Here is a 24708-nt window from a genome sequence, read left to right as displayed (position 1 = left end):
TTTTCAAGCATGACCACAATCATTCCCAAACCATAACCAAATGTTCATTATTGTAACCATAACGACAAAGCTTTATTAATCTTAGCAAAGTAGTCATTTTAGCCCAAACCATGATCTTTCCCTAAAGTTGTTTTTGTGTCTAAATCTAACCAACCTCAACCATAGCGTTGTCACATCATAAAACCAATTTATTTGTCTCATAATCTGTCCACGGTTGGTGCCAAGTGACGTTGATGTTGAAGTGATGTTGTTCTTTGGTATTGGACACTTTATTGTATAAATGAATGCAATTAACATATTTTAGTGCAGGTTCTATTTAATAATACACAATAGTTTGCACAAATAATTTATATCTAATGCTAATTAACTAGTCTATGTATTTTTAAATAGACTCAGACTGTAACAATTTATCCACAAATATCCAAGTACAAAACCTTGATTCTAGCGAAATCCCGGGCTACTATAAGTTCTTTGCTTCTTTTAGCAGTTTCAAGTTTGTGTAGTAGTTTAAACATCACTTGTAATACACAAGATGATAAATGCTAAGAATAAGTAATAAAAGAGGAAACATAGGAAAAGTAAGAGAAAGAAGCAGAGTATTACAAGTTGCATCAGTGAAAGTAACAGAGGGGGGAAAAAAAGAGCATGAAGAAGAACAGTGGAACAGTTGTGTCATTCTCTGAATTTGCTCCCGGCAGGTAAACCACCAGGTGGTGACCTGAACTCCCCCGAGGATGAAGACAGGTGAGAGGAGCTGCAGTACAGGGGTGCTGGTTGCATGTTACAAAAGTAAAAGTTGAAAGGAGAGAAAAAACAACAGCAAACTTAACTTCTGTTTAAGCAGTAAAGTAACATGATTTGTTAAGATCCATATGTTGGAGTTCAAACTCAGGTTATCTGGAAGGAATAAAGGGATGGAGGAAGAATACTGTTTATGCTAAAGGTACCATGAAGCATTTTGAATGACAGCACTCACCAAGTGGCACATGCCACTTCATAGTAAGGTATAAGAGATTTCAATCATCCTCCTTTAGAGGATTACATTACTGTTATCAAGTTCGAAAGCTTTTCTTTTTGTCTTATTGGCTGCACAATTATGGTAAAGCATCATTATGTTGTCCTCCCTGACTGACAACATTTAAGATATAGTTAAAAGTAAAAAAGTAAAACTATACAATACAAGCAGAAGAAAGACTAATTCTAAATATTTAAAAAACTCTTCAGCAGGGATCTCAAACTACTGCACACAATTTCACGAGGCCCCCCACACGAGTTATATAAATGTATTGTTACATCTGGCTCACAAATTATTATGGTTCAAACCGCAAAGCGGTAGATACCTACTGAGTTTGTGTCGGTTTATTATTATTATTTGTCTTATGCCGCGGCTCAAATTCCTGTGAGCTGGAATGAGCTAGAAACACGAAACTTGGCCCAATGACTGGAAATGACGTGCATGTGCTTCCACAGAAATATGAGCCCAGTTGGCCACATGGTGGCGCTGTAATTAAAGCCCAAAAATGCCATTTTGAACAGGCCACGCCCCTCACACCATAAGTCCAAATGACTTGCAATTTCTCTCACAAGTCCAGCTCAATGTGCTCTACAGAAAAGCCTCTTGGACCACCAAGTCCGCCTAACTAGATTTAGAATTTTTTATAAATCAAATTTTTGACATCTCCTAAACCGTAGGTCAGTTTGCTACCAAATGTTTGGTGGATCATCATTGGACCAAGCTTATCAAAAGCTGCATAAGGCTTGTTGATATCTTATTTAGTTTTCAAGATATTGACCAATGGACTTTAAAATGGGCGTGGCTCAGCACATAAATAGACCAAAGTCAACAACCGTTTACTTCAATCATCATAAAACTTACAGGTTACATCCACAGAAGTACCTGAACCATACCCTGAAAGTTTCAGTCAAATCGACCACTACGGGGCGCTACAAATGCTAAAACTGGGTGGAATAACACAAATCAGACTATAAATCAGTGCGATTAGTCTCACTCCTTCTTGAAGCAGAATTAAAGTAGCTGAAGTGACTTTGCTCGGCTTTAGTTTTGGTCGATTGAGCTGCTTCCTTCTGTTGAGTGAAAAAAGGTTTGAACCCCTTTCTTTTGTTCCCATTTTGATTTCCCCCCAGTATTTTATTTGAAAGAAAATTTGTAAAAAAAAGCTGCAAAATCATCAGTCTCATGAAAATTGTCTATTTATTTGACATTTATCATTAAGCCAGCACCACATATCTGTACAACTTATCAACATAAACACTTTAGCTGTGACCAGCAGTTTGATTTACTGTGGTGCACCTGACACCAAAATGTGTTTTTTTCTGAACTTGAAGAAATGTTGATGTGGAGTACAGACAGTTCCAAGAGAGAGGACAATTAACATGGAATTTAATGAGACAGCTTCCTGTCTCATCTTCATGGAGAAAGATACCATTCTCCTGGAATACAATCTCAAGCAACAGTACTTTATGGAGAGGGAAAGACGAGTTGCACAGCTTCGGACTGTATATAGCAGAATACCTGGCCACTGACCAGATAATTTGAGTTTTAGACCGCCACTGTACAGTAAAGTCAGCAATACAAATCTGTACAGTAGATTCAGCACAGTAGTCAATAACTAATGCTGATTTTCTGACTGTGAAAGACCATTGGCTGATCTGTGGTGCCTCCCCAAAGCTTTCCTTTCAATTGGCCCTCTAAGGGTTGGATTGACATAAGTTTAATAAGGTATTTCACACTTAAGAACAATATTCAGTGATATCCATTTGTGGTTTATTCTTGGATGGATGTGCTGATTGAGTGGTATACAGGAAAGGAAGGAAGAACTGACAGCCGAAAGCTGATGACAAAGACAAAAAACATCCATTGATTAGGAGAGTGAGCAAGTTTCCAAATTAAAACTTTAATCTCCTTTGCATGATCCCTTCCTCTCTGTCCACAGAGGGTTAAGCCTTAACACATATTAATTACAGTGTGTATAATAGGGTGATTAAGTAAATACATATCATCTAATTTCTTATGTTTTTATAAGACAATTTAAAACAAGCGCTCAATTGAACTGGATTAATTTGCGACAATCAGTTTTATAAGCATCTTGTCTTCTCTGCTCCAAACATATCAGTACAGTCACTCACTGCATAAACCTATTTCTGTCTGCTTTTGCCTTCATCAACAGTGCTGACACAATCTATTAGTATTCTCACTAACCAATCCCACCAGAGGGCAAATAAAAACAGATTGCAGCCGAAACGATTTAAAACTGTTGTATCTGGACATTAAGTGAACACGGACCAGACTAATCTTATGCTTTGCAAAACAAGAGAGTAAAATTGTCGGTTGTGATGAGAATACTGAAAGGCTTCAGACCTTAAAACAGCTCTGAATCTGAGGGATTGAAAACACATTCTGGCTTTGAGTGGAAGTGGATGGTGGAGTATGGTGGTGGGCATCTTCTGCTCGACCCCCTGTACCTCCTTGTCAACTGTGGTGGCAGTCTGAGGCCATGAAAGTCTCACAGGTCATCTTTGGATATACTTGAGAAGGAGGGATCCACATGATCCAGGTGCCCAAAAATATTTTACGGCCTGGTCACTAAGCTCTAAAATGGCGAAATTCCACCGCACAATCAATTCATGTCAGTGGAATCGGTTTGAATTTGGTGTTTCTAGCCGTATAGGAAGTATGCCAAAAAAGGGTGTGAAGTAGGTGGGAATTGGCATAACTAAGTGTATTATAGTGAGGTCCTTTAAGGGTGACTTTCGGGAGCCTAGAATCCCAAAGGAGCGGGATAGGACCCTGCAACTTTTGAGTCTCTTAGCTCAGACATTTTCACATGAAATCTGGCCTTACTGATGCATAATATAACCAAATTCAGTGGCTCTAGGTTGATGTTCCTGACTCTTCACCCCTACAGAGAAATACTGGATGAACAGGAAGAAGTTTCTCCAACATTGAAGAGAACTCAGAGGTATTCGGTGTCTGTGGATGGGAAGTAAAAAAAAAAACTCCTCCATTACTCCTTCCAAAGGCCTCCCTCCTCTCTCATCCTCCCTCTTTCTCCCAGGTTGCTCCTCAGGGAGTCAGGCAATGAAATATTTCTCTCCCAGGGTTATATTATTATTCATTTCCTCTTCACCGTCCCTGTGAATTGAAACTTTGTCTCATGTTCTGTTTCCATTTCCTTCACTCTTATTTCTGTCTCTTTCTAATATAAACAGTTTTTCATATTTCATAAAATCATCAATTCATTATCTTTATTTCTGTTTTGGCACATATTATTATTACTTTTATGGCTTCCACAACTCATTTCCCCACAGCAATCAATAAAGTTCCATCTTGTTCCCTTTCTTGTTTTCTCCACTTTTGCACATCCTCTTATCCTTTCTGTCTCTTTTCTTGGCAGCATTTCCTATCTGCCACTAGGATCAAAGGTTAATAACTTTTCACACTTCCTCCTCATATCGCCCGCCATCAGATAACAACGGAAATGATTGGAGGTTTTTGACATGACAGAAATTGTAAACTTGTGGGCAGCTTACATACTCTCCTTCTGCTCTACATGTGACTCCTTTGTCCTTGGTGACGATGCCCTCTTCAAATGATCTGCAACTGTTCTTCTATGGTGTGAACACAGCAGTCAGAACAGTTTGGGGTGATAAATATTTAAGCTACAGTGGGTAGAAATGGGCTGCCATTGTGCAATGCAGCAAATCATAGGTTAAATGGCAATCTGGGCTGATACGAGTGCAGCTGATTCCTTCGCAGGGCTTTGTAAACAGCTAGGAAGATGACCTAAACACTCTCACTCGCTGTGGAACAGACCATCCTCTCAATTCCTGACATCAGTGTAAGCTGATAACGAGGGTAGAGAGGAGGAAAAAGGAAGGAGTGGCTGTGAAATTAGAGAAAGGGAAGGGGAGAGTAAGAAGATGAAAAGAAGGGGCATGGATATGGTATCTTAATTTTCCACGTATTTATTCTGTTTTTTCTTTCTTGTTCTGATAATGCTCAGAGGTGCTAATGGTACAGGCCACCTTGAGCTGTGATATCTTTTGTGATGTAATATGCTGCCCATTATTTTTCATTATGAATGTGTTGGTTTTTTCAATGCTATGATAAATCAAATAAAAAGGTCGAACTGAGAGACTAAAGTGAAGTTTAGGGTCAGAGATTAATATGGAAAAAGCAAAGTGTGCACAATAAAACAAAAAGAAGGACAACAAGTGAGGAGAATCAAAGAAGAACGAAGGGCCAAGGGATGACAGAAGAAAGAAGATTAGAAGATGGCTTGGAAAGGAGGGTGAAGTTGGGAAAAAAGCAAGATAAATGTAACTGAGGCGAGAAGAAGAGAAGGGTGGAGGGGAAGCGAGGGCAGGTTGAGGATGAAGAGGGAAGATGAGAGGAGAGCAAATGAGAGTAAGGTGAGAGAGGAGAGGAGACTGGAGACTCATGAACTGTCATAAGTTTACAAAACAATCCTCATTCAAGGCCCACTAACTCGCTTGTTTGTTCTTGAACTTTCAGCCATAACACAAGTTTGCTCAGCTGTCATGGAACAGTGATAAACTGTAGAATAATGGAGAGTGTGAACAGCTCCAAGAGAACTGAGCATCGGTTGATGAAGCTTGTGTGATATGCTTGAAAGCTCCAGAACAAGTGAGTAAGTTGACCATAGCGAAGATAGTTCTGTCTGTCTGAAACTGCTGTTTCCAAGGAGAAGAATGAACTGTGAAGTGAAGTTATTTCAAACATGTTTTTTTAGCTTTTCTTTGACACATTTCTGTGGTCATGACCTTTTCTTGCCTTTGACAATTTAACATATCATGAAATTTCCCTGTTGGCTTTTTTTGTTTGCTTATTATTTTAAATCAAAAAGTAAGAGTTTGTTTCACGGTGAAAACTTATACTGTCATTCAAAGCAGCAATTTATAGAGAAGAAATTCAATTTCACACTCTAAATGATTCACTGTGAAAACCAACACAACCTTTGAGTTCAGTTTAGTTGTTTTGGACTATTTTTCTGTTTAATTACTGGTTTACTTAACAGGGAACATTCACATGATAAACATTACTGTAGATGTGCCAGAGTTAGCCAAAAGTTTATTGTTCTTCTTTAGTTACCAATATTCCAGATTTACCCTGAAATAGTAAAATAATATGAAATACTACTACTGCTACTACTAATGATAATAATAACAAAACACTTATTGAAATAGGAAATGAGCATTATGATTTTATGCTGTACTATAAAAACACGTTGTGAACATTTTGCACTTGTGTCGGATGATATTGAATTTAATAACCTGCTGTGTGTTTTCGTGTGTCAGCGCAGTTTCAATCTCAGCACCTTAATGTTACCATGTAGAGGGAAAATGGCAGAGCACTAAACCCTGTCCATACAGGAAGAGCCGTGGGACAAACTTCACCAGATTGAGGTTCTGTGAGTCTAATATGAGTCTATCAAACTTTTCTTGATGTGAAACTTTCAGCTTCTCAGCTCCTGCAGGAAGGGAGCCACTTCACTCCTCTCATTTCACCTTAAGAAAAAAATAAATCTCACAATTCTTCTCGCTGCTGTTTCCGTAGCTTTTTTTCTTCCCGTCTCACATTCACTTTCCTTCTTATTGCTTCATATTTATTCCTGTTATCTGTGCTCTGAATGGGTCAGGACATAAATCAAGGTGCACTATAAAATTCACCCACGCTATCTTTTTACTTTAACAAAGGCGTTCGTCTGATGCATGGACACATCCTGTTGACAAGGCATTATTATATGACGCTTACAGTTTCGATAAAAAACTGACAGCTGTGTGTGTTTGTGTGTGTGTTGGGGTTAATATGATATCTCGAAATAGGGTTTGAATCCTCGATTGCTACCTGCCAAGGGGTTGGGAGAGATTAGAGTAAGATTAGATTTTAGCCATGCTCCAGCGAGCTCACTTCCCTTTTCTGACATAATTGGATAGTTTGTGCCATATTTCATTCTCAATTGGCTGGTTGTCACCAAGAATGCATAAACACGGGGGAAGAGAAAAGGAAAAAATACATCGGCGTAGACTCTAACTGTCAGAAATGATCTGTGCACCACTGACGGGACTTTTTTTCACTTTTTTATTATTTGAAATGATGATTTTGAAAGGAAAGCAGCAGTGATTGATGAATCGCAGTTCATCTCGGTGCACACACCACTGAAATACTGTTATTAGATATTTGTCCTTCTCTATCCTATTTTTCCCTCTTTCTAGATTTTCTTATTTTCACTTTGTTCTTTCTAACACTTTCCCTCTCTGCTTCTCTTTCAGTTCAGATCAAAGAATGTCAGTGTGCCACGTAGATAGAAAGGCCGGTCACAAAACAGCCACTGCTGCTTTTTAGGACAAAGCTTTATGACTGCTGTTGTTTCAGTGTTTGGGTAGGTTGCTAGGGTGTTTATGGTGTTCCAAGTACGCAGGGCCAAAACACAGCTGCATGTGTTGGTGGCATCAAATCTAATCAAATCAAATTCTTTAGCTATATATAGCTAAATATGTTTTGAGGTAAATGTAATGCACATATTTCTTTAAAAAACAAAATCAATGTATAGAGAAGAACGTTGATATTGAATGGAACTGCAAAATGTTCTGCACTGCCACTGATTTTTGTGGATACAGACATAAAGCACATCTATGGTGAGTTCAATATGGTTAGGTTTAGGTAACTTAAGCACTCTGTTGAGGTTAAGAAAAGGTCTTGGTTATGGGTGTCTTCCCTACAACCTTTGCTCCAGTGTAAGAACAACACCCTACTGAAAGCATTGGAACAAAATGTTAGTGTGTGCTGGGATGGCCAATCTTAGGCAGTGTCCTCATTTAGGGTTCTAGTGGCATGAGGGTAGAAGCTCTTCCGTGTTCTTCCACATGGCCATTTGTGAATCTGCTGTTTTGACACGGCTATTAGTAGATACATTTGTATCTTTGCCTTTCAGAATCAGAACAGTAGTTGTTTTGGACAAAAAGGGCAGACTCACTGCTTTCACTGTATAAAAACCTTGTTGTCACCTGCTGTTGTTTCAGGCATTAAAGCTCCTGCACACCCTCACAGGTGTTTCTAGTTATTCTGATCGATTCGACTAGAGGTTGGAGCTGGGTGGATCTGTGCTGGGAATTACACGAGGTTACCAAACTTAACAGGTGCAACATGAGAGTGATGGATAAGAAGAAAGAAGAAGAGAAGAGAAGATAAAGAAAACACATGTGTGCATGGTTAATAAGAATTTGAATTAGTAAGTAGAAAAAGTCAAGGGGTTCGACATTTATACCATGATAAGTATGCTGACAAATATAGATTTCATTTTTCTGTTTCACAGCTCTCTCTCCTTGTCCTATTTTCTTTCTCTCATTTTCTGTCCTGTTATAAACATCCCTCTCTCTCTCTCTCTCTCTCTCTCTCTCTGCACTGATTGACTGTCATCACATCTGACAGCACAGGTGGGAGAAAGATGATAAACAAGACATTTACACCAAGGAGACATCCATGGCTGTCCACACACAGCAACACACACACACACACACACACACACACACACACACACACACACACAGGACATGTACTCAGCTGAGGAGAACGAGGGAGGATGCAGCCACACACAGTCAGTCAGAGTTGAATGTGATTGATGGCTGTCAGGGAGCTGATAACTTGTGATACCTGTCCGCCTTAAAGTGATAGTCCACCCAAGATCTTTTGATTATCAAACTCTGAGGCTCGACAGGTGTTTGTAATTTGTTCTCCATGGCGAATGTAGACTGTGGTCTGCATGGATTATTTTGGCCCCTTTGGCAGAGGAACTGAACATTTAGCTGACAGAAACACAGCTCTGATATATTATCACCTTATAAGTTGACATGCTACCAAACTGTTGCCTTTTTACACATCTAGCAGATACAGAGCAACATTATTATCTCATTGGTATTGTGTGTGTCCACCCGATGAAGTCCAATATTCACTCTCCTTTTAGGAGTTTGGTCTCCACCAACTCCTAAATACCTGTCTATTTAGCTGCTAGATTTTACACTTTTTTCACAAGCTAGTCTCTAACTGGCCAGGTAGTGTACAGTGGGTTTATCAGAGCTTTACTGCTGAAAACAGCTTCCTGCTGCTGCTGGAAACAAGGCTGACAGAGTCCTGAGAGTGAACCATACAGTAAATGTACCATAAAAACCAAAACAATGAGCCACCGGAGGCTAAAAAGCTCTGTAGAGCTGCACAGTTGGTGATACTCTGTGGATTCATCACTATGAGTAACCACTTTCACTCAACTTGTTGTTATAAAAAATATGAAATAATGCAGCTTTAAGGATTGTAATTAGGGTCAGGTGTAAGTGATGGATGAAGCATACAGTTTTTGACTACATGCATTGTTAATTTGGTTGATCTGTAATTGGTGAAACTGGATAAGAGAAAATAAACGAGACAGTTCTCCAAAGAAAAACGACAGCATCAGTTGTACATATGTCTGTGCTCATCGGATTTATGACACATCACCAGTTTGCTTCTCATTTTCTACTGACAAAAGTCCACTTTGCTTTCTTTTAACCATTAACCTGATGTTTCCCCAACCTTAACCAAGTGGGTATTAATTTAACCCTGACCACAAAGCTCCCCTTATCGTAACAAAGTACTCTTGTCTTGCCCAAAGCCTAACCAAGTCGTTTTAGGGCCTAACCCTAACCAAACCTTAACCATCACCGTGTCACGTCAAAAAACTTGTTTATGTGTCTTGGGGGGCAATGACAAATTAGTTATTTTTTGGAGGACTAACAAACACCCTTAGAAATTTGTCAGACATAGTCATTGTTTCACCAAAATATGGCTGAATGGCTGAAAATGTTTTCACCTCTTCTCCTCTTCCTCACATATTTCCCCCCTCACTTCTTTGGGTGTCTGTCTCAAAAGTTCTTCTTTACCACATCTCTTTTTGGCCAAATCTTTCTCTGCTTCTCTTTAGTCCTCTCTCACATCTTGTGCATCTCCTGTTCATTTCCCCTGATACAGGATATGTTGCTCTGATGTTTGTTGATTTCGATGAACCTCTGAGTATTGACTTGGAAATGGAGAGGGACTGATAAAGAGAAAAAGGAAGATGGGGAGTGATGAGGCATCTGTTGCCAAAGATGGATGTCTGCCCATTGATGTCTAAGATTACTGAACACAGCACTGATTCAGGCTCCTACAGACAGACATTACTGGACAGGAGTGCTAATTGCCCATGGAAAAGTGCGCTTTCCACCTCTTCATAGATTTCTACATCTAAATCCTGTCTCTTTACCTGGTTTTTATCTTTTCTCTCCCCAGTCAATTGAAAGATGGCAAGATCTTTTATGCACTTGAGTAAGTTGTGGAAGTATTGTGACCTCAGGGCTCAAACACATGCAATTACAATTTGCATGATATTAAAAATTGCATAAAAAGTAAATGTTGAAATGAACCCATAGTTCCTAAATCCATTTTGGACACTTTTCTTTGGGCAAAATTATTTGAAGAAAAAGCGCTAATAAATGCATTTGATGAATCAAACTGGGTTTAAAAGCAATTAGTAAAGCATAGATGATTCATCAATTAACCATGCATCATAAATTCAAATATTGGCAGAAAAATCAAGATGTGGTGTTTCTGTGGTTGGTACTGGATTATTAGTCTGCACTGTGTATGTGTATCATTTGGCAAGTGTAAATATGTGTGAATCCTTTTTTTTTGACTAGATTATTTCTGTAAACAGATTAAAAAAATGAACAGGACAGGCCTGAATATGTATTTAATTGGCTGCTTGAATCATATCACACTAGACTGGACTCGCTTGCTGATTTTTCGTCTTTGAATGGTAAGTTTCTGTCGATGGACAAATCGTTACAGCTCTACTCAGATCACACAGAAATACTGTACGGTAGAGAGTAAGGTAGAAATGTTTGAATATATCTGAATGCTGGTGCATATGTGTATGTGTGCGCTAAAGTGAGTGATTTGACTCTGGAGGCTTTGGTATGTTTTATTGCACTGCAGTGACAGATGCAGGATAACTTCCTCATGGCTGTTTATACGTTATGTGCACTTGTTTCTGCCAGTTTACGCACGTGTGCACTCTCACATATGTATTCATTTACTGCACATATCCATGTATTTGTCGTGTGCTATGATAAAAAACAGACTCACCTCAGCTCTTTGAACGGCTCGGCCCTGACATGTGGCGTCTCCACTGATTTGCTGAACACGGCTCCTTCGGCCCCTGAAATCACAGAACACAACATCAGACAGGAGGTCGCCATCAATTAAAACCACAAACCCCTCCTGTCCGATCAATGGACATAATCTCTGAGACTCAGCCGATCTATACGGCTCCAGTCGGTGCACACGATGCCTCTCAGCTCGCTTCGCCTCACTGATAACATAGACTCACACACATTTGATAGGGAAGAATACTCTGATGGAATATAATGACAGTATTTTAAACTAAAAATATTATTTCATCATGAAGGGAAAACAAGAACAAATTTAAAGCTGCTGCTACAGCAGCTCAGAGCAGTATCGAGAGTTCAGAAAAACATGAACTCAAAAACAGCAGCCAGTCTTTTGCTGTTTGGAAGACTGGATTTAAATCTTGCAGTGAGATGACTCTCAATAAGGGTCCACAATAAGAAGCAACAGGACAATGTTCTGTGATACAGTGTGTGTATTTTTCAAACAACATTTGGTCCAGTACAGTTTTTTTAACTTACAAGCAACCAACTATAAGACTCTAATATACAACAATGGAGTCCTTTCACCTAAGGAAAATGCTAACTTTGATGTTAATATGCTAACATGCTAAGTCAAAGTCAAGTTTATTTATATAACCCAGAATTCCGCGTTTCTCTCAGAAGGCTTTAAAATATATACAGAATACGGCACGGATGGGCAGACAGGCAATATGTGTTGCATGTACAGAGTAGAAATAAGTAGCAGTAGTAGAATTACAATGTACAGAAACCGAAACTAAGAACTACAAAGTAGCCGTGCAACAAAGCACTCCGATTACAGAAGAACAGAACTGCAGTATACAACAAAGTACTACACAGCTATTAGCAGAATCATAATGTGCTAACAAGGACTTAAGGGCAACACACACTGGCAGCGTCTCAATGTATGTCAACACATCCGGATACGCCACTGTCCTGTCAATGCTCCATAAAAGCCGCAATTTTATCATAATTGCTTCTTGCATCTCTGGTCGGGTATGGTTAACGTTAGATGCTAATCATCAGCCAAACACAGATGAGAATAAAGAAAAATCGTAGAAAGAAATCATCAGTTCCTAAATCACCTGAAGTATGACTTACATTCCATTGCTTGTTTGTGATGAAGTACAAGCTTACAGCATTAAAAATACAAAGGGAAACTCAGCTGGCCCTCACCCTGAGGCTCTGATTGACTGTACTGCCAATATGGCAGCTCAGCTAGAGTAAACTGAAGCATTCAGGTACATCAGATCAACATGACATCAGGTGCAGATCAATGGCCATGACTAAATGTGTTTCAAAGCATTTTGAGGCACTGCTGGGAATCCAAACACCTCTCACTTTGTGACACACATTTAAGTTTTCACTGGTAAGTTAGATGAAGAAAAAAGTTCCAATCTTGTCAAATGCATATTTGTTAGCATTTGATGAAGTGTGTGTGTACAGGCGGGGGCCCACTGTCAAACCTTTGGCGTCTTCGATATGGGACATCAAACCACCCTGCTTACAACAGGGAATAACATTCATTTTCTAGTGACAGTGGAGTTTGATTGTTCAGCCTTCCATGTTGACAACAAAAATCAATATTTGATGACTGAATAGTACGGTGCTAGAGTTTTATATGGATGTTCAGCATTGATATCTCTACATTTGACAGATTCCAGCTTGTAAACGAGTTTCAAGGAGTTCAAATTGCCTGTCACCCTGAGAATAACTTATTAATGTTTAGTTAGGATATGCAAGTAGAAAAAACTGCTTTTTTTAGCTGGTTAATATCAGATTTTATTGTCTTTTGCACTCCTGACACAATGCTAAGGTGCACGAAGGCCAAAAAATTAAATAGGAAGAAACAATCACACTGCATAATGCACACAACATTTAATTATACTTCATCAGGGCAAAAGTATGATGAAAGGCAATCATCGGTCATCACGCAGTCGTAAATTGACTTACAGAAATAATAACTCATTAATTGACATATTTCTTCTGGGCGACATGACAAATGTTAACTGCTGTCAACTGGATGGATACGTCACTCACTGCTGATTGGTTGGGGCAAAATCAAACACAATAACAACAAACAGGGAACAACTAACATGATCATCATGTCAGACTGAATACTGGAGTGAAATGAAATGGCAATTTAGAATGGTTGTCAGGCTACTGAGGAAACTCTATAAATACAACTCATCACAAAATCTCAGGATAACTCAATACCGACAGCAAGCGGAATATGAAAATAACAACATGAATACAATAATTCACAAAGCATTTTAGCACTAAAAGTAGCTTCCAAGTCTTAGGGGCCGTTAGGGGAAGTCCAGAGGACTCCTAAGTCACTAAGACCAGCTTACCATCAGTAAAAATACAATGATAAGGGACTTTTAAATGCAAATTCTGATGGTGGCGAATTAATGAGGATCCAGTCAAGTCACCAACAAATTTAAACAATCCAATTACACCAGAGATGATAGTTTGCATTACTCTGCAGTTTGCAGTGCTGATAATTTTTCAGACGAAACCAAGTTTATCAAGCGCACAGCAACATCAACTAAATTAAATACAACACCAACTCAATAATATAAACATTGTTTCATGGCAGCAGCTTTGTGCAAAGAGGAAACTTTCTGTAGCTAGGAACGTTCAGCACCATTTAGTGTGATGTGTACCTAAAATGAGCAACTTTCTCTTATTCATTCATTTATGTTGAAGCAGTTGCAGTTGTGGCAGGACAAGTTTGACAAGTATATTTCTATTAAACAGGCGTTTAATGGTTGAGTTTCCCTGATGTCTGGAGATATTTACGACACTCTCGTTCCTCCAGGGAGCTCTACATAACACAACTCAACCTGTCAAAAAGTCAGGGAAATGAAATATCTTTATGCAAAGTGGAGCTTCGGCTCGCCCATGTGGGATAGATAACTCTCCTCTTAATGACTGCTACAGGTGGAGCCACTTCTGTTCTCCTCTTCTTCTTTTTTTACCCAAATGGATTAAACTTTTGTTGAAATTTTGCTTGTATATGACAAGATGAAATTCAGTACTGAAACTTTTATACTTTCTGGTTAATCCTTAAAAATACACATCAACAATAACTAAGTAAAATATGTGTAATACAAGCTATGGCATTGAATATTTGGTAATTACTGAGTAATTTCACCAGTCGAGTATGTCACAAAATACTGCAACCAATAATTGCTGTTTGGAAATAAATGTCAAAAAGTGCTATATTATTCTGAATCAAAATTTTAAAGGTTCATTTTTCAGGTTTTCTGAGAAGCAAAACAAAACTGGGGGCTTATAAAAGAAAAACATCTCTTATTCCAGTAGCTCATGAAAGCTCCGGTGACATTTAAATACCTACTGCTCAGTCAGTTAGAGCCAGAATACAGAGAGGAGGATGTAAAGGGAAGTGGAAGCCTCGGTGCATGTCACTGCCTCTTTCCTGCAGTAAAGTGAGTGAAGATAAAACAGAAGCCTCACATTAGAAATCCCAGCTCTCAGTCAGAATAAAAAGAACAAAAAGCTCTTTACTTTGCTTCGGGCTGTCACTCTGCCTTAACTCGCTAGTTTAAAGGAAAAAAAACGGTGTCATTTTATTTTATTCATACCACCTTTTTGTCACCCATATAGAAAGTTCAAACACAGTGATGTATTCACCACAGTCACCAGTGTGTAGAAAATTGTTTCTTTCTTTTTCTTTTAATGTATATATACTTTTTAATTTCAAATGGGTTGGGCCGATGGTTCTGGAGTTTTTTTGAATTTGCATTTGAAACTTAAAACTTAGTTTATTTTTAATGATAACTTTAATATTCCTCAACACAGAAACACAACAGTCTCCTGGATAATTAAGAAATATATTATTATTTTAGGGCCATCAGTGATATATGATTCAGCTTTATTTCTGAGCAATATGTTTAATGTGTAGTTTGGTGCGTAAATCAGAATCAGAATCAGAAACACTTTATTGATCCCCGAGGGGAAACTCTTTTGCTAAAGCAGCACTATCACGTCAGTGCACACAGGAAGAGAAGTACTAAGCAAAAAATATAACACATTATAATACAGGTCAGAAAATAAATTAAGTACCAAGTGGGTATAAGTATAAAATAAAATAAGTGTGAAGTACAAAGTGGGTTTACCGGGTGATGATAATAATATGGTATAAAGTAATAGTGCATGAACTGTCAAGTTAAGTGTAGCTTATTAAGATTATAATGAGACGGAGGATATTGCACTGCAGTAATAGAGGTATGAATGAATATCAATATAAACAGGGAATTTAAAAGAGTATATTGCACAGCAGTATTAACACAGAATATTGCACAATTATGTCAAGTATTGCAGAGATGTTGATGATCGATGTCCAGTTTAGTGACTTCGGGTCATACAGACTGACACTTAGAGGGAGGAGTTAAAGAGTCTGATGGCCACAGGCAGGAATGACTTCCTGTGGCGCTCTGTGGGGCATTGTGGGGAGATGAGTCTTCCGCTGAAGGTGCTCCTTTGTTTGACCAGCACGTCATGGAGCGGGTGGGAGACGCTGTCCAAGATGGCGTGTAGTTTACCCAGCATCCTCCTCTCTGACACCACCGCCAGAGAGTCCAGCTCCACCCCCACAATGTCACCGGCCTTACAGATCAGTTTGTTGAGTCTGTTGGCGTCCGCTACCCTCAGCCTGCTGCCCTCAGCCTGCTGCCCTCAGCCTGCTACCCTCAGCCTGCTACCCTCAGCCTGCTGCCCTCAGCCTGCTGCCCCAGCATGCAACAGCATACAGGACAGCACTGGCCACCACAGACTCATAAAACATCCTCAGCATTGTCCGGCAGATGTTGAAGGACCTCAGCCTCCTCAGGAAACAGAGGCGGCTCTGGCCCTTCCTGTAAACAGCTTGAGTGTTCTTAGCCCAGTCCAGTTTGTTGTCCATGTGTACTCCCAGGTACTTGTAGTCCTCTACCATGTCCACACTGACCCCCTTGATGGAAACTGGGGTCACTGGTGCCTTGGCCCTTCGTAGATCCACAAAATAGTACCCATGAATCTCAGCAACCATTTCGGAGATAAAACTCAGAGTTGCAAAATCCAAAACTGTGGCATATTAAGAATGCTTTATGACTGTAATCAAGAACAAAACACAGCACTATGTTGCTGTTATTTGTCACAAAAATCCATAAGGGAAGTTATTAAATTTGCTGAAATTAGTTCAACAAATAACCTCTAACTTCACTCTGCTATTTAATCTTGAAGATTTTCATGAAATCAAATCCAGTTTTTGAAACTATTAATATCCATGTAATGTACTGACATTCAGTAATTACCTCTTTGTACGGTAGTTTTATTGTTTCTGGTGGACTCTGCTATTCCACTGCAGGATTTAAATGACCTACCTACGCACAATTCACAAGAAGCGATGCATGCAGTGTCTCCAACAATACTGTTCATAATTGTATCTCATTGATATCAGCCTCACGGTTAACTGATGGCTCCCCTACAGACGTTTTAGAGCTGTATTAAGTAACTGCTCTGAAACGTATGGTGGCTTTTAATGTGAAGCAGCCTCAAGAAAAACAGTGTATTGGTCACTGAGGTAAACACTGACAGTGATCTATCTTTAAAACTCGACAAGGTAGTTTCTGAGTTTTTTGTCATCAGATCTTTTTAAATTTTTGCATGGGAGGAATGGAACAAAAAGGATCAGCCACAGTGAGCCGTTAGATAAAGAGCTGCAGGCCACAGAGCGCACACCTCCAACTCCTCGGCAAGGCAGCCAACTCAACAAATCACATCATGGTATGCTTGTTGAAAAAAAAAGCTGATTATTGACTAAGTTCAACATGAGGGTGCACTGTCTTATTATGTTATACGTCTGCCTGCAGAACTCCAGGGGAAAATCAACCAGGACTGAAATCATAAGGACTAGCTGGAACTTTAAGGCACCGCAATGTTTTAAGATTGGGGGTTGGATGCTTCTAGTGTTTTCTTGCACTTGTAGTTGTAGTTTCTTCTAAACTTGTTTTTGTACAAAGTATAGTACATTTGACTTTGATTTTTTTATCAAGTGTTTCTACTGATTGTACAGAGACTTTTGTGTCCATCCATGTGTTGTAAATACTTGGCCCGTCATCTGTCTACAAACAAAACAAATCTGATATCTACTTCTAGAACCATCCTGAACACCGGATAGAACCCTTCCTTCTTCTGCACTGTATTTGAAAATGTAAAACACATTACTTTCTTCTTGTTTAGAGGCTATTTTGTAGTAAAGGCTGGATATAGACTGCGTAGAGCTAGAGTGATAAATCACTGGACAGATATATGGGCGGCGGTGGTAAATCCCGGCTTCCCCCAGCCCACATGTCGAAGTGTCCCTTGGCAAGACACTGAACCCCAAATTGCTCCCGAGGGCTGTGCCTCCGGTGTGTGAGTGTGTGTGAAATGATCAGTTAGTTTCTTTGGATTGATGAACAGTTAGCATCTGCAGTTAGCATCTGCCATCGGTGTGTGAATGTGATATGTAGTGTGTGAAGCGCTTTGAGTGGTCGGAAGAATAGAAAGGCGCTATACAAGTACAGTCCATTTACCATTTACCATATATCGGCCAATATTAAGATATTGCTGATATTGTCTATCTGTATATCCCGCTCAGTGTACATCTCAAAAAAAAACTATTTTAAGGGCTCCTTATCAGTTTGTGTATGTTAGGTTTATATAAAATTAATATTGGCTGATAGATTGTCAACAGATTTTTGAATTTCTCAAATATTGATATCAGTATCAGCCCAAAAAATCCAGTATCGGTCAGACTCTAGTTGTGTGTTAGACATTAATGAAGAGTTTGAAGACCAGCCATTTACTCACATTAAATGTCACAGATTATTGACAATGGGACACTGCAGATGTTTATATTTTTGCCCTGCTGTCTTTATTTGTATTCAGCAGAGCGTGACGACTCCATTCATGTGCACCTCTGTGAATAAGACTTGATCTATCAGATTTTCTGATCACAGGCTCCACATGAATACTGAGCAGACAGCAGCAATACGTCACAGCGCTGACACGTTCATGGACCGGTGGGGGGGTCAGGTGAGAAAATAAATGATGCCGTTAAAGATGAATGTGTCTGTTTGCGCATGTGTATCTGTGTACTGTATATGAAAGCGTGTGTATCAGTGTTTGTGTGTGTGTTTGTGTTTATGAGGTAGTAGACCAAGGGCAGATATCATCAGTTGTGGCCTGAAGTATCTCAGAGGTGATGAAATACAGAGACACACGAGGCACAGAAGAAACTCCCTCCAGGAATAATTTCAGTGATTGGTGATGGCCGTGGACACGAGCAGCAATAACCAAAAACCAAAATCATGCGTTTATCTTGATGCATTTCGGTCTATAATGCTACATTGTTTTGCTGTCATTTTTAATGTTTCCTTGTATTTTTTACTTTAATTAACTTTGGCTCATGATATTACATAGTGAAGGATTACTGGATATACTTTTGTTTTAACTGCTACTACCACTGCTACAACAACAACTACTACTACTATGTTGAGTTATTACATGAAATTATTCATTTAGGGGATACCGTGAACCTCAATGCGCATTACATAAGGTAATAATTTTCATAGTAGTACAAAATAAGAATAATAAATATCCCAAATGTTTCTGGAAATGACTCTATACAGTGGTTGCATAAATACACGCTTCCGACCCCACATCTTTTCTGTCAACAATGGTAGCGTGGTTGGTAGAAGTCAAAGAGGTGAGATACTACTGCACAGATGTAGTAGGCCATCATAGAAAATGTCATTTATACATGTATCCTGCATTAGGAATTAAAATCTGAGAGCTGCGGTAAGAATGGAAAAATTCCAGAGACCTTTTTATTTTTACTGCCACAATGTTCATTCTAGGTTTCATAAAGACCAACAGTCTTGTCTTTTTAAACCAAGTCACCACTGAACTAAGATGTGTAGCATTAGTTCAGACAGAGCGCTGAAGTTGCATGCTGGCATCAGCTGCTTCATTCATGTTTAACTATAACTGCTGTTTGGCATCCAGCTGACTAATGTTTAAAACATATGTAAAATATGTGAAATATGTTAGAGGGGTTATTTCTCCATTTTGATTTTTTGAGAGCTCCCTCAAACAACAGAACCTTTCCCGACAAAGTTAACTCTATTTGCTATAAATGGTCAGTTCCTTGACATGTGACAGCTGCTGATGAAATTCAATCCAATTTAATCCACAGATGTAAATGATGACTGTTCAGCATGATCACAACCACATGGGACCTGTAACACTTCAGTCAAAGTTAACAGCTGGGTAAAAATACTACAGGCGGAAGCTCTACGAATCTGTGATGCTGTTCGGATGTCTAATCGTGAAATGATGGCAACTGACTGGACGTCTAACTGCATGAAACCCACTCTCATCCTGTCAGAGAAAATCCCACTCTCAAGCTGTTAGATAAAACCGATTTGTGATGTTTGGTGTGTTCTGTGATGAAGTGTTGTAATTTACTACCATGGTGTACCCACTTTCCCTCAATCAACCCCAACCACCTCGGCTGCAATTGGTGATTGGCTACATTTCCCAGAATGACTTTGAGACCTCTGAGAGAACAAGGTTGCTGTCGTAGACACAAAAATAGAGTAGTAAGTGATTCTTAGGCAGGTTTACTGTGCCCAGTTATTCCAATAACAATAAAATATAATATATGATTTTAGTGGTTGGTACATCTACTGTACACCTTCAGTAATGGATTCCTGCCTGTATGAATGTTCAATATGAACGCTTTGAAGAAATACCTTTTCGTCTGACACCATATGTAATCCCTCAATGTTTGAGATGGGTGGCAAATCTGGTATGTAACCGTGCTGTAGTGATGCTTTACACATCATCAACATGGCAAGGAAGCCACAGAAATAAAAACACGGCAACAAAATGACATGGTTGTATTTCTAAACAATATTAACAATATGACATGTTTGATGTTTGTATTAAAATTGAAAATTCAGTCAGAGTGTTCTGTGAATTTTCCCTCTGGGGATAAAGTCTTATCCCTACAAATTAGACATGTTCTGCATTGTATTTTGACTGGAAATTGGTCCAGCAGCCTTTAACCAAAATTAAATACAAAGCCCTGTGAACATCAGCAGACAGACATGGCAGTTTTATTTCGCTCTGAGCCACCCATTCTAGAGTTAAAGTCTGTAGCTACACTAGCGCTCTTGTTCACCTGTAAAGCTAAAGAAAATGGTTGGACTATTAACTATTCTTAGATGTTTACCACTAGTGAGGCAAAATAAATGTAACGTTTGTCCAATACTAATATCTTAACATGCTACATACAAACAAATGTACAGCTGAGTTTGACAATGTTTAGTATGTAACATTTTGCTTGTTAACATGCTCATGTAGAATGTTTAGTATGTTAACATTTAGCTAGTTTATATGCTTATAGCTTGCATGTCAACATGGTTAGATTTAGGATGTAAAAATCTGCATGTTAACTGAGTAAGCATCCAGTTGCATTTGTAAGTTTTGAGCGGTTGGCTGCGCTAGATGAAATATCGATCCAATAGTTGTTCAGATATTTCAGTCTAGACAGACGTGTTGGACAGATTGATGGACTGAAAGGACGACAAACTGACATCACCATCCCAAGAGCCACTAGCATGGCTAAAGTCAAACTCATATGGAACTACATTATGGTTGGAAAAATGGAACATGGAGTTCTCTAGCAGAAACTCTGCCTCACATTTTTTCAACACAGCAACACAAAACTGTGCACTTGGCGTCTCAGTCATCACAGTCATTTGTTCACTCTCATTTTCTCTGCTGCCGAGTATATAATATTCTTCCCTTTAAGTATTTCAGTCAGACTGGAGGTGTAGCCAGCAGCCCTCTCTAACAACTAGCCAGCACTCCCTGCTGAGAAGCTTTGCCCTTTCTCCTCTTAATGGTATAAGGAAATCAGCAGCTTTTATTAAGGGGGGCAATTCTCCACCTCAACAGTAAGTTTAGGCTGTCAAATAGTGTATGCAGCCAGTGGATTAGAGAAAGGAAAAAGAAAGAATAGAGATCAAAGTAAGTAGTGAATATAGAAGAAAGAGGGAGCAAAACTGAGAAAGGGGAGACGGCGAAATGATGGAAAAAAGCAAAGAAAATGTGAGAGAGCAGGCCAGGAAAAAAAGAAAAAGAGAAGAAAGAGAAGCTAACAATGGCAGCCTGGTGACAGATGGATCTCTCTTGCTCAACTGAAGTTTGACTCATCACATACAGTATGCAGCCGGCGGATTACAGCCCGCTAGGAAAGACGTGACAAGCCACAGACAATTTCTCCCCAACTGCAGGTGAATATAAATCATTTACCCTGGGTCATATCACTCCCCAACTTCTGCTTTTTCATTTTTTTCTGCCTAAATATGCTGACAGAGCGCGGAGACACTACCGCCGGAGTGACAGGCGAGCCCGACAGTGATTGGCGAGAAAGCAAGAGACATTTTAACAATGCCGGTGTGGCATCGGCGACAGCAGATACACAGCAGCCGTCCACAATGACAGCTGCAACATTCATCTCAGCCTGCACCGAGTGACGAGCTGCCATCCAATATAGAATAATACAAACCCAACAGTATATGTGCATTTATTGGAGGCACTGCTAGTGGTTTGGAAGATTACAGAGCATTTTTCGATTTGGATTAACAGTTAAAATCATACATTTGTCAAGACTTGTTGGAGGTGAGAGGTATGTGAGCATAAACAAGGGAGAGTGATTTTTGATAGCAGACAGCTTGCATTGAGACGCAGGCTCATCTGGCCATCATTAGCCGTGTTCGCCACAGGCTGCCATGTGACGCTGTGCTGGAAAGGCCAAATTATCTGACTCCAGGTCACCAGCCTGACCCCAGATCTGTGCAGGACTCCAATTTCTCAAAGCCACACATTAACTCAGACTCTCCCTCTTATTGTTTCTTCTGTCTTGCGAACAAATTGGCTCTACAGCAACCATCCTCATCACCACTCCAAGTATATGCAAATCAATTAGTGACAACACACAATCAAGTAGTCCACTAGAGTTAGTTATATATAACTATCGAAAAATACAAAGGGCTGAAAGAGGGGCTGTGACCCCCAAGCTGGGAGAGTGGCTCCAGCAGATTCCAGGTACAACATCTGAAGTCTCTGCCCAGAAGAGTGCAGTCCGAGGAACAGCTGAGATGCTGCGCAGAACCCTCAAACTCCCAGGCCGCTGGTAGAGGACCTGAGCTTGAGGATGACGCATACCACCCCACGGGGGCTGAGAGGGGGATTAATACACACACACACACACATATATGTGTGCAGGCTCAGTTTGCATGGCCCTATGTGAAACTAAATATTATGTGGTCAACATATTAATGTTTACATATAATTGAAATCAATTTTCTGTCTAAATCAATCAGTCAATAAATTCTATTCACTGTCTGCATGGTTGATAACTTAAACACTAGAGGATGATTTACACATATTATTTTTCGCACTTCACGCCCAATTTCAGCTGGGATCGGCTCCACTCTCTGCGACCCTCTAAAGGCTAAGTGGGTTTAGCTAATGGATGGATGTTTCACACTGACAAACAGAAGTTTGTTTCCTTGATGCATGTTGAGGATGAAATCTATGCTCATTACTAACAATTTAAACATCCTGACCAATTAGAATGGTCAGGGTGTCTATTATGCTTTGTCTTCATGAACCAAAAAGCCATTAAAATCACTGACAGCGCAGGTGTAAGTCATTACATTAATGATAGCACAGGTGTAAGTAATACCAATGGTAGCTGAGCAGTGGTAATCAGTCAGCACCCAGGGACAAAGATGATTATAGTGACTGCATGAGGAGATCATCTGATCATCTCTCTGCCTCCCCACTGCCACCTCTATACCTCCACTTTGTCCCCCCCCCATTGTCATGAACACAAGAAAAAAATAAGAGAAAGAGAAGAACAGAAGGATTTACTGGCTCAACAATGTTCTTCACACTGCAGCTAAATGTGTCTTTATTTAGATTTTTCTCGCACGCGTGTCACAGAGCCAACGCCTTTTCAAATTAGCTTCAAATCAAAAAGTACTATTACTTTTTTCATTTCCAATATGTGGATGTCAGGTACTGAGGCCAACATGCAGACTATAGCTGACTTGTATTTGTACACTCCAGAACAAAGCTACGATAAGTCAGTATGTAACCTAATGCCATTCAAATGAACGCGCTAGTGGCATGGCTCTAGGCTTTGCTAAACAAAGATGGGGAACATAATAAACATTATACCTGCGAAATATCAGCATGTTAACATTGTTCCTGTTAGCATGCTGATGTTAGTATTTAGGTCAAAGCACTGTCGTGCCACTATCATTATTATTATTATTATTATTATTATTATCATTTGTATCTGCATTTGTGAACTTTAAATGTTGTGCAAATTTGACGTGCAATAAGATTGGAGTGAGGTTGTATATGTAGAAATAATTTATAACTGTATTCAAAATGTTATTTTATTGAACGTTTAATAAACAGACCTTATGTACAGCCTCACAGAGCTGCTAATGTGGCTGTGGAATAATACTCTTGTTTTACTCGAGTTTTCTCTCCATTTTTCTCTTCACTTTCACCAGAAATGTATTCTGAGCTGTCCTCGCTGCAAGAGGACACCATTTACTTTAAAATGTCTTCTTGGAGCAGCAAATATAACTTTTGGATGCAAGTCAGTATAACTGATTTGCTCATTTTGAAAAATCCACATAATTTAAAAGTTTTATTTAAATTTAAATTTGTAAAAATGAAAACAATGAACCTTACCTTTCCATTATTATCCTACTAAAGTCACATGAGAACACACAGTGCAATACAGTGCAAAAATGGATGTAATGTCTTTTCATAGGTCCTCTGTCTTTTAGGTCTTAATGTCAGTTATAATGCAGAAAGGTAATAAAAATCATCCCTACTCTCACAGGACAAATCTACAAAAAGACAAACTGATGTGCAGCAGTCTAGAAAGTAACATGACTGCATGCGGTGTAAACGCAGCAGTGGGGACAGAGAAAGATAAAGTGAGACAGGCAGACAGACATATGGACATTGCTGAGCACACAGTGGGTAACGTCCTTCAATCTTCAACAGAGATTGTAAAAGATAAGTTAAGAGCCTGAACCTTGATGTCCGCCTGTCTGTCTGTCTGTCTGTCTGTAAGTGTTTGAAGCCTGTAGCCGGCGGGGCGGCAGTAACGAAGTCCTGAGCCTCTAATTGGAAAGAATGATAGTGAGCAGGACGTTTAATATTCCTCTGCAAATAGGCCTGCCGGGGACGTCGACTTGAAGAGTGTTGGGCCAAGCTGATTAGCATGGCAGGGTGTGTGTGTGTCTCTCTCTGTGTGTGTTTTAAGCTCATTTCACTTCATTAATTTGCACTTTG

At 39.5% G+C, this 24708-nt stretch overlaps 1 protein-coding gene across 3 annotated transcripts in view; it reads right to left on the bottom strand.

The window, feature by feature from the left end:
• Positions 1–24708, bottom strand: part of sgcd (sarcoglycan, delta (dystrophin-associated glycoprotein)) — a 295835-nt gene that overhangs the window by 15673 nt on the left and 255454 nt on the right. For all 3 annotated transcript variants that reach the window (XM_044222301.1, XM_044222300.1, XM_044222299.1), the window contains one exon: positions 11198–11270. In XM_044222301.1, the coding sequence (XP_044078236.1) occupies positions 11198–11270 (73 nt within the window). The remainder of the gene's footprint in view (positions 1–11197; positions 11271–24708) is intronic.

The sequence above is a fragment of the Siniperca chuatsi genome, linkage group LG14 (genome assembly GCF_020085105.1).
Source record: "Siniperca chuatsi isolate FFG_IHB_CAS linkage group LG14, ASM2008510v1, whole genome shotgun sequence".
NCBI lineage: Eukaryota > Metazoa > Chordata > Actinopteri > Centrarchiformes > Sinipercidae > Siniperca > Siniperca chuatsi.
The sequence above is the reverse complement of the archived record's forward strand: the minus strand, read 5'-3'. Positions and strand labels throughout refer to the sequence as shown.